The sequence below is a fragment of the Oncorhynchus gorbuscha genome, linkage group LG19 (assembly GCF_021184085.1).
Source record: "Oncorhynchus gorbuscha isolate QuinsamMale2020 ecotype Even-year linkage group LG19, OgorEven_v1.0, whole genome shotgun sequence".
Classification (NCBI taxonomy): domain Eukaryota; kingdom Metazoa; phylum Chordata; class Actinopteri; order Salmoniformes; family Salmonidae; genus Oncorhynchus; species Oncorhynchus gorbuscha.
In genome coordinates, this window is record NC_060191.1 from 43,237,093 (window position 1) to 43,247,835 (window position 10,743).

The following is a 10,743-nucleotide window of genomic DNA, read 5'->3' on the forward strand; positions in this document are numbered from 1 at the left end:
ATGAGGAGGGGCAAGGGGGGGTTCTGACAGGGACGCCTGCAGGATGGGAAGTCTTATTGAGCGTTTGAGCGATGAGCCAGGTCATCACATCTCCCCGCCTCATCCATCATGGCCCACAACATGGCCCCAAATAAAAAGGACACATTCCTGCCTCCGCTTCCACTACACTACCACATTCAGCTCCTCCATCCCTCTCTCCCTCAGCCTCTCTTTCTCTCTCTTTCTTTCTCTCCCTCTGTGTCTGGCTCAATCTCACTTTCTTTCTCTCCCTCTGTGTCTGGCTCAATCTCTCTTTCCCTCTGTCTCTCTCGCTCTCTGTGCCAGGATCTGGGAAGAAAGGGGGGGACCAGAGTTCAGGCTCGCGCTCGGAGGCCCTGAGAGAGCCAGGAGAAAGGGCCAGGTGTCTCTCTGACTCCCAGTTCTTATTTTGACACACTGTCTGGACATGAGGGAGGGAGGGAAGTGGAAGGGGGCAGGGAGAGAGAGAGTCAGAGAGAGGAAGAGAAAGCGGGAGACAGAGAGAAACACACTTAATCCACATTGTAGTCCTTTATTTCTTAGTTGCTCCTCCCACAGTATTGAATTGAAATGCATTACAGTTACATTGTAGAAAGCATTAAAACAAAGTACCTCAACTTGCTGATTACTTTTTAAAAATGGATTATAAACAAAAACAGAAACATCAATGACAGAAAACAAACAAAAAACAAACCAACAATCTGGTCCCTCAAAATGGGAGGATAAATGAATATAATCTGTTATTTATTATAGGTTTGGCACAAGGGATTAACATTGACTGAACGTCACACAAGCTTGCAGACAACCGTAGAAAACTGCCAGATACAGATCTATGGAGACCAATCATGCGATTATGAAGAACTTCTACCTGGCATCTTTTTCTTTGTTCATGTCTTTAGAAGGTTTTGTTTTTTCCATTTACATTTGGATCAATACATTGTCGTACAAAAAAACCCCAAAGTAATATCTATTCATCATCAACCAGTTTCATTAGAAGAATAAAGAGTGAATGGTATGTTTAATACTATCCGGCACTCAAACGTCATCTACAAACCCCATTGAGTTCTGGAGTAGGCCCCAGCGAGGAATCTCCCCTTCACTATGGGTAAGAGCAGTGCTATTCAGTAAACAAACTACAGTTTGCCAAGAAATAAATACAATTCTCAACATACAACAGCAATAACATCAACAACAACAACAAAAAAAAACACAAAAAAAACATGATTGTCTAAAAAATGAAAGACACGAGGATGGGGGTAGCTAACGACTAGCATTTAGGCTAATTAGTGGTATCGTTGGCCGACTACGATGAGTTTGGGGTTTCGAGAAAGGGGGAGAGATGCCTTTTTTACTGTTTAATAACGATAAACTTCAGCACTTGCTACTTTTTCAGAGTAAAAAAAAAAGATTGTGGTTTTCTTCTTTTCTTCCGCTAAAACGACAAACTACTTAGATCCTTTCACAGAGAGCGCAGCAGGGTGGGACCGAGTGCAGCTTCAGAGCCGCAGTTTGCAGACACTCGTGTACAGTTCTGTGATTGTGCAGACACACGCAGTTATGCAAACTCCTTCTTAGGTGGTAAAACCAGTCCGATATTTCTCCGTTTTCAATGTTTCTTTTTATTTTGTTCTTCATTTATCAACAATCTTGTCGTAATGCGTTTGTAGCACCATCTTTCTCGGAGAGGTGTGGTTCATTTGGACCCGAGTCTTTCCTCAGCACCACCCTTCCAAGTATCCTAGCATTTATATAAGTACATGTTGATGGAAAACACCTGTTTATATCCAGGGGTTAAGGGGAATCATTCTCGTAACATATTTCACTGATACTCCAATCCAGCTGAGATGGTCTGAAGGCCAGGTCTCCGTCTAGGTTGGGCAATGTGGGGTGAGTTAGCTGTATTGTGGCATGGTAGGTCTAGGTAGGATTATGTGATTCTAGATGGAGCTAGGGGTGGTTAGGTGAGGCCTGGTAAGAATAGGTTGGGCTATGTGGGGCTAGGTAGGGTCTGTACTCTGTACACATATCAAACCGTGGTTGGACCGCGGTCCCGAATGGGTTCTCCAAATACAAACGACATCACACAGAGGACAAATGTTCTCAGCTGAGTGGACACATGACATTGAGTGGACACGTGACACAGTTCCACTGAGTGGACACATGACATGCTCTAGCAATGTAACATCTAACAAAACCATCTCCATCATCCCTCCTACCAGCCGCCGCTGCTGTGCAAAACATAGAAACTCACCAGAATAAATACAGCTATTATTATTTAGTATTTTTATTTTCACCATAATCAATAATCACTATCATCATCATCATCATCATTGTCGTCGATAACAAACATAATGACTCAATTTAAGGTCACAGGAGGGATGTTTGTTGGATCTCTTGGAGGGCTGGGCTGGGCGGTTCCCTGTGGACGGTGACCCTGCTCGTGTGTAAGGCATTCTGCTCAGCAGTCAGATGGGCCGTGGTTCTGCTCGGCAGTCTGTGACGGGCCAAGGGCCAGGGGCCCCGCTGACGGCCCCCAAGGGCTCCCAGTGCGATAGGTTGGGGTCGGGGGGGGGGGGGGGGGGTTAGAGGTCAGGGATCGGGGTATCATACATGGCTGAGGGACTGGATGGCACTGGACTCAGCAGCGGCCCGCGCCAGGCTGTGCCACATGGTGGCTGGTGTGTGGTTGGTTGGGTGGAGTGCGTCCTTGTCAGCCAGAGACAGCATCATGGCGTACGCCTGGGGAGAGGGAGAGGGAGAAGGACAGGTTAACTCCAATACACACCTAAAGTCACACACACACACGTGCATTTACATTTTAGTCATTTAGCAGATGCTCTTATTCAGAGTGAATAAGTGCATACATTTTCAGACTTTTTTGTACATTATCATGTTATATGTCACACACACATCAAACACACACATCCACCTGGGACTTGGATTTCCTGTACAGGGGCTGTTTGACGGCCTCAGGCAGGCTGGGGGAGCCGAAGGAGGTGTCCCCGTCGCTGAACTCACTGTCCTCCATCTTATGCATGTCAGAGAAGTGACGGATGTGATCCAGCGCAGAGTAGCTACTCTGATCCTCTTCCTCCTCATAGCTGGAGAGGAGGGAGACAACCGAATCCCTGTCAACATTCAATTCAACTTCTCAAGTCAACTTAAATTCATTCAATTCAACTCAACTCAATTTCATCCAATGATCCCTTCGGGGGGGGGGAATGCCAATATACTGTCACAATGTCTCAGCTTGATACATATATGTATGTGTCCATATATTTTAGTCTACATGGTTGTGTGAGTGGATATTTATGCTGGAGGCATATCCTCACTACTATTACCTCCTTGGGGAGGTCTTGCAGTTGAGGTCCAAATCGCTAGGTCCGTCAAATTCTATTTCGTTGTGTATGATGTCATCATCTAGGTTGCTGGGGGGAGCTTCGTCTCTAGGTTTCCCAGCAGCGGAGTCGCTCTGCTCCCCTTCCCCCTCCTCCTCCTCGGCGCCAAGCTCCTCCCCCCCCTCCTCCAGGTCACGTGACCCGTGGCTGGCCATCAGGGGCTTCTCCTCCTCGAAAGGACCCCCGTTCAACCTAGGAGCGGAGACCAGGAAATACATGTGTAAAACCTAGCACATCACTAGCACAGTACTGCACAAACTTTACATAAGCAATATACACACTCACACTTAGCCACATTGTATCCAGACTGTACGTTCTGAAGCCAATTCTAACCTTATATCATTCCCATGCACCATGCAGTTATGGATACAAGGCTAACTCACACTCATTCTTACATCAAACTTTATAATGAAATGTGGTCTTGTGGTCTTGTATATTTTGGCCAGTCAGTCCCTGTAAGAGTCCCTCCTTCCTGAGTGAACAATGGGAGTATAGAGAGGATAGAGAGCGAGTGGGTAGAGCAGGGTGGAGCGAGCCATGGCAGCTGAGCTGGGGCAGAGAGAGGCAGAGCCGGAATCCCGTTTGTCATCACGTCTCGAGGGCCCCTCTGGGCACAGGCTCTATGAGCGTCTCGCTGATCGCTGCAGCACTTAACAGCACTACTCGGCCTCTCCCGTTGTTTATTTTCCTACTATCTCAGATTCATCTAATAGGCAAAATATTTAGCTGACAGACCCATTTGGTGGAAGAGTTATGAGGGCCTTGCCAAGCGGCCCATTTCCCTGGTCCCCACGGAGAGAAAAGGCCCAGCTATCAAAACCTGACTGGGGTTGTATCTGCCCACTGTCTCTGCAGACTCAGGAAACCACCATTTGGTAAATCATCTTGAACCACATTAAGACTGATTCACTAATTACACTCCGGGATGTCTCTCGTCAGCTCCCAACTATGTCTGCTTCTAGACGAGGCTAGCAAACAAAGTCTGGCTGTGGACCCTACTTATACACCCGCCAAAATCGCTCATAGATTAGAGGACCCTGAAGAGTCCAGGAAATGATCTATTTGAAGAAGAAGAAAAGCTGAGTCGAGAAGAGAAGGAGTGGGAGAACAATTGCGGTAGATATTTTAGAGAATCTGCTATCCACCTCTAGATTTATCAGAGTGGGGCGATTATAGCGGGAATTAGACAGAGTTGAAAAGCAACGCGCCCCCTGGGTGGGACTGGGAGAGGGCCAGGACTGCCAAAGAGGTAGTTGCCATGTCGTGTCGACATCGCCGCGCACCGCATAGCGAGACCAGCAGCGCCGGGCCGAGACCAGAGCCTCTGTGATTATGAAAACAGATTCGTTAATTACGCTTTCAAACGCGGTAATTTGCTGGGGATAAAGTATCTATCAGAGGTACTCAGGAGCGCCGCACTTTGAAAGGAAACACGGGCCGACCCCCTGACCCCACCTTCTCCGACTTTCTTCCTGTAGGCGGACATGTTGCTTCCAGATGTGGGAGCTAGTCGCTCCTCCTGCCTCACCCCCTCCTCCCCCTTCTCTCCCCACGTCTCTGTGACGCTGCACCCACAACCTCTTTTTTACACAATCAAAAGAAAGACCGAGAGATCTCTATCTCTACCTCCCTGATCAAACCCAGGGCACGTAAAAACAAACCCGCGACCTGTAGCCGACCCCTATCCCGAAGCTGATCATAGTTTTACAATAATTGATTAGCATAATCATCAGACATAATTGTATGCAAGGCTGATACCGGTGCACATGCATGGCCCAAAGTCAACATTCGTGAAAAGCTCCAGCACGTTTCCAAACGTGGTAATTATCCCAGATGTCGTCAGTGATGATTGTTTGTTGGTCTGAGACTCCACACACACACACACACACACACACACACACACACACACACACACACACACACACACACACACACACACACACACACACACACACACACACACACACACACACACACACACACACACACACACACACACACACACACACACACACACACACACAGAGAAATGAATAAAGGCTGAAGTGCATCAGAATTCCCTAGCAGGCCAGCAGAGAGAGACCGTGTCCCCCCATGTTTGTCTATAATCACCTCAATGTTTAGCCTCAAGCACTGGATATGTGCTGCAGAAAAGCAGGCCTCTCGTTTGTGCGTGTGTGTGTGTGCGCTACAGAGGATAAGATGAATGATGAATGTGTGTACTGTTTGACCAAGCATGTTTTTGGACACACACATACATATTGTATATGCACATCCAGACAGAACACGGGACTTACCCTTCCTCAGAATGGTCAGGGGACGGCTGGTTCTGGCCTGTGTTGCCAATAAAGTTTTGTATTTCGTTGAAGTAGGAGTCCTCTTTGTCGTCCAGGATGGCGCTGCTGCTGTCCAGCTCTGACCGAGGGGAGGACGCAGCCGTGCCTGCAGAAAGACAACATTGTAATCAGTCCGTTTGAATATTAGTATTAAAAAGAATACAATTAAGTCCACAGTGACAGACCCATTGGATTCTCCCTTTGGATGACAAGAAACTATTTAGGATCAGAGACTTGACGAGAAACCAATCCACTGACCGGGTGCACCAGTATGTACTGAATCTCCTGTTGGTGTTGGACCAAGGCCTGCACGAATAGCACACTTCCACTGGCCTTATTACCTGGAAGTATTTAAGTGAACCAATATTATGTTGACTCTAATAAGTGACGGGATCATGTGTATGAGTCTCTAGGTCTCCAGAGATGCCAATGTTTGCTTTAATAAGCGACTGTATCTGATCAACTGGACAAGCTTTACAACGGGCGTCTGGCCAGGTGTCGCCTGCTTGCCTCCACGTTTCTGATGTGATTCAGTGAGTCGCTGCAACGCAGAGCGACCTATCAGGCTCAACCGGCGATGATTTGTACCGCCCGAAAGCAGCAGAGTCGGTGAACATTCAGAACGCAGTTGTGTTGTCGCAGAGACGGGCGACAGATTCATTTCATCTCATTTCTTAGTTTCCCCAAATTCTTTCTTTAACTGTAAGTAAATTACATTTCACATTATATACAGCTGGAGAATTTACGGAGGCAATTGAGGGTGAGTGAGTGAGTGCTCACCCAGTATATAAATATATCTGATTTGATTCATCAGCAGTTTTGTTCATTTCAAGAAAGAAAGGCACACTGTTGAATGCTCCCGCAGTTTCATTGCACAACGCTTGGACCCAAAGGAGTTCGTAAGGGTCGAAACCTTTCACAATAAAACTGCGGGAGCATTCAAATGTGTATCTGTCTTTCTTTCATTACGTTATTTCTGTTATGTACTGTACCTATACAAACAAGCTAAAACTGGACACCTCTGAGAACAAGCCGTCTCCACCGGCTAGCTAGCTAAATCAAGGGTGAGCAATGGTGAGAGAGAGTCATCCGCACGAACTCAAGCCATCCACATAAAGAGCTGGGAACATTTTCACGCTACGAGAAATTTTACAACATGACGTCACAATCAGAACGATTGGGAACTATTTCACGCTGGGTATATTTTTACATGACACCCCTCACCTGCAAGTTACTGGATGTAAGTTCACTACTGCTACACAGGTTAATTTCAGTAGGTTTCAGTAAAGCACCACTCATGTAACAAGGGCTTTGATTGATTGATTGATTGATTGATTGATTGATTGATTGATTGAGAGAGGCTCTCTCACCTGAGAGGTTACCGTTCTCGTGCTTCTTGAGGTGACGGTCCAGGTTGGTCTGCTGGCCGAAGCAGCGGTCACACAGGTGACACTTGAAGGGCTTCTCCTTGTTGTGGATGTTGCGGATGTGGCGCTGCAGGTTGGAGGAGATGCTGAACGAGCGGTCGCAGTACTTACACCTGAAGAGACAGATAGGTAGGGGTCATTCCAAGAGGTCAAAGGTCAAAAAACAGGTGGGACTCATGGGGAACAGTACAAATACACTACACACATGCTGGAGTAGATACAGTGAAAGTAAACACATGAAAGACATAGGCCTTAAAGGGATACTTCAGGACTTTGGCAATGAAGCCCTTCATCTACTAGTCATATGAACTCATAGATACCATTTCTATGTCTCTGCGTGCAGTTTGAAGGAAGCTGCTAACTAGCGTTAATGTAACTTCTGACTGGTGTTAGCGCAATTACTGGAAGTCTATGGTGACTGCTAGCATGCTAGTAGATACCATAGACTCTCTAGTCATTACGCTAACGCTAGTTAGCATTGGCTCGCAAAACTACCTCTAACCTCCTTCTTACTGGATGCAGAGTCATACAAATGGCATCCATGAGTTCATCTGACTCTGAAGTATCCCTTTAACAATGAATGATTCAAATGATGCTGTACACATTCACGGTGGAACACACACACACATGTATTCATGGACAGACCCCATCATCCCCCACTCTTTCAGACATGATGGAGGAGCTCGTTCAAGGTGAAACCAGCTCTGTCTCTTATCTTTCGCCAGCGCAATACACACATTCACATTCTTCTCTCACAAAACAGGCATACAACAAATCTGTTAGAGCCAAGCCCCCCCCCCCATGCAAAATTATACAAGATGATTACATCTTTTCTTCTAGCTGGAATTAGCTCGCCCGATTGGCCGTCCCTCAGGAGCGCCCAGTTATCTTCGCAAAAAGTACAATAAACAGCAGAGATCTTTAATGACGTGCCAGCGGGTAGAGAGGCTCAATCTATCAGGCTGCTACAGAGGCCTGAGGTTCTCCCCTGTGGTCAACTGGCCTCCCTGGACTGTGTACTGTATGTATGTGTCCGGGTGTGTGTGTGTGTGTGTGTGTGCGTGCGTGCGTGCATGTGCATGTGTGTGTGTGTGTGTGTGTGTGTGTGTGTGTGTGTGTGTGTGTGTGTGTGTGTGTGTGTGTGTGTGTGTGTGTGTGTGTGTGTGTGTGTGTGTGTGTGTGTGTGTGTGTGTGTGTGTGTGTGTGTGTGTGTGTGTGCGGGCTCCGAGTCCGACATCACAGTCATTATTCCAGCTACTACCCCCGGACATCTGCCCATGCTCCTCATCACCCCCATTTTTCACCAAACTTCCTTCTTCTGTGTTCCCCTCTCCCCTCCCCCTTTCCTCTCCCTGCCACACCCTTCCCCCATCTTTAAGTTCAAACCCCCCTCCTGTCAACCAGACGTTGGCCACCATTTTTCATGAGGCAAAACATTTAGCCGAATGATAATTGTCCCAGTCTTTTAATGGCGTAGGAAAACACAAGAATGCTGCGCGTAACTATGGACAGGAATTCTCTGGGAAAACATCCGTGTAGCAGCGGACTGGGTCTGATAGATGAACGATGGCTGTCTGGGAGGACTCAGACAGTGTGTGTAGATTATCTGACAGACATTAACAGATGGCTTATACTGTGATGAAAAGCTGTCCTGTCTTCATTCAGTATTGTCTGTGCTCGCAGGGTGAGACGAACTGACGTTGGAGGAGGGTTAGAGGGATGTTATTCTGTCAGCACGGAATGATCACTTCCTGTTCCCACATGCCTCATCCCACAGCTGACCCTCCTTTAATGCTGGGTGTGTTCATGCATGATGTGTGTGTGTGTGTGTGTGTGTGTGTGTGTGTGTGTGTGTGTGTGTGTGTGTGTGTGTGTGTGTGTGTGTGTGTGTGTGTGTGTGTGTGTGTGTGTGTGTGTGTGTGTGTGTGTGTGTGTGTGTGTGTGTGTGTGTGTGTGTGTGTGTGTGTGTGTGTGTGTGTGTGTGTGTGTGTGTGAGTCTTACCTGTACGGCTGCTCTCCCGTGTGTGTCCTTAAGTGGCGGGTCAGGTTGGCAGACCGTGGGAATAGTTTACCACAGTATCTGATGGGCAGAGAACACCTCGTGTCACCATACATCTTAAGAGTAAAATTACCATCAGAAGATGTATTCAAATGTATGCGGCATATCTTAGAACATGCGGTTTTGACAACACACAACACACAATAGGAAAAAAACACCTTATCACAATAAATCCAAAAAGATTCCAAAGAACACATATCTCTATCAAATAACTGATAAAACCTCCTGGAGTGCAACATCATTTATGCATTGTCTTATCGTTGCATAATTCCACCAACAAATAGCTACTTGAATATGAATTTCACTCCCACACTCAGCAGTTGAAGCTAATGGAATGTGTGTGAGTAACTTTATGTGTATAATGTAGCAGTGGGTAGGTGCAGAGAGTGGGTGTTGTCCACACACACAGCAAAGCGTTAGATCAAAGCGCCGCCGGGGCCCCAAAACCTCTCGTATTAATCTGCTAATCAGGGCCAACTCCCTGGGTAAACAGTGGGAGAGAGAGGGAGCCAAGCACAGCCCCTCACGGAGTAACACAGCACACACAGTCACCTCAAAGGGTTGACACTGGCCAGCCATGGAAATTAAGTAGAAATGTGTCTCAAGGACATGGAATGGAAATAGGACATACACTCAAGGACATATGAACTTTTCAGGTTTAGGGTCTATTCCAATTCAATTCAATCAAATTCAATTAAATACAACTCAATTCATCAATTTAGAAGTATAGAAATAGGAAATTACCAAAACCATGGGACTTTCAATCAGAAAGTCACAAGGCCAAAATCAGAGATTAAGTAGTGCGAAGACAAAATGTAAAATACAGTTGTATAAAATCTCCAAAACAACCTCTGGTACTATTTGTGGTAAACGGTTTCCGTGGTTACCTGCAGGTGTAGCGCTCCTTGCCCTTGCGCAGTAGCGTCTCGGGGAGGGCAGTGGGCGGGGCTCGGAAGTCAAACATGGAGGGGACGGAGCGCATCAGGTCACCTGACTCGGGGTTAAGCGAACCAAACGTCTCCAGCTTCTCCGCCATGTTCTCAATGGCCGACATCTGAGAAGAGACATGTCACATGAGGAAAAACCTTCATTTAACCAAGTCAGTCAGTTAGTAACACACCTTATTTAAATTGACCACCTGGCAGGTTTCGGCGTAACTTCAGGGGCAACTTCTGGAGTCTTCTGGGACATTGGGCTGTATTGGGCTGTATTACTGACTCCCTTGCTTGCGCATCCTTCTCCCCATCAACACAGGCATATCTATGATCTCTAGAACACTACTTACCAGTTGTAAGGTTAAATGTGTCCCTCGCTATCAAATAAAGCTCTGAATCCCACTTTGTCCGAACCGCACCACGTTGCTGCTGTACAGACAGTGGTAGATTACGTGGTAGGAAGTGTTTTGCTTGAAGTGCGTGGTCAAACTAGGCAGTTGGATTCAGACATTTATTTGATAGCGAGGGACACATTTAACCTTACAACTGGTAAGTGGTGTCCTAGAGATG

General features: G+C 46.7%; 1 protein-coding gene across 1 annotated transcript in view; it reads right to left on the reverse strand.

Moving 5' to 3' along the window:
- Positions 1-534: 534 nt before the first annotated feature.
- LOC124006191 (histone-lysine N-methyltransferase MECOM-like) overlaps positions 535-10,743 on the reverse strand; it is a 245,601-nt gene continuing 235,392 nt past the window's right edge. Inside the window, 7 exon segments of the mRNA XM_046316034.1 lie at positions 535-2,757; positions 2,948-3,119; positions 3,360-3,608; positions 5,714-5,858; positions 7,123-7,292; positions 9,182-9,259; positions 10,126-10,292. Of these exon segments, the coding sequence (XP_046171990.1) occupies positions 2,623-2,757; positions 2,948-3,119; positions 3,360-3,608; positions 5,714-5,858; positions 7,123-7,292; positions 9,182-9,259; positions 10,126-10,292 (1,116 nt within the window). The 3' untranslated portion in view covers positions 535-2,622.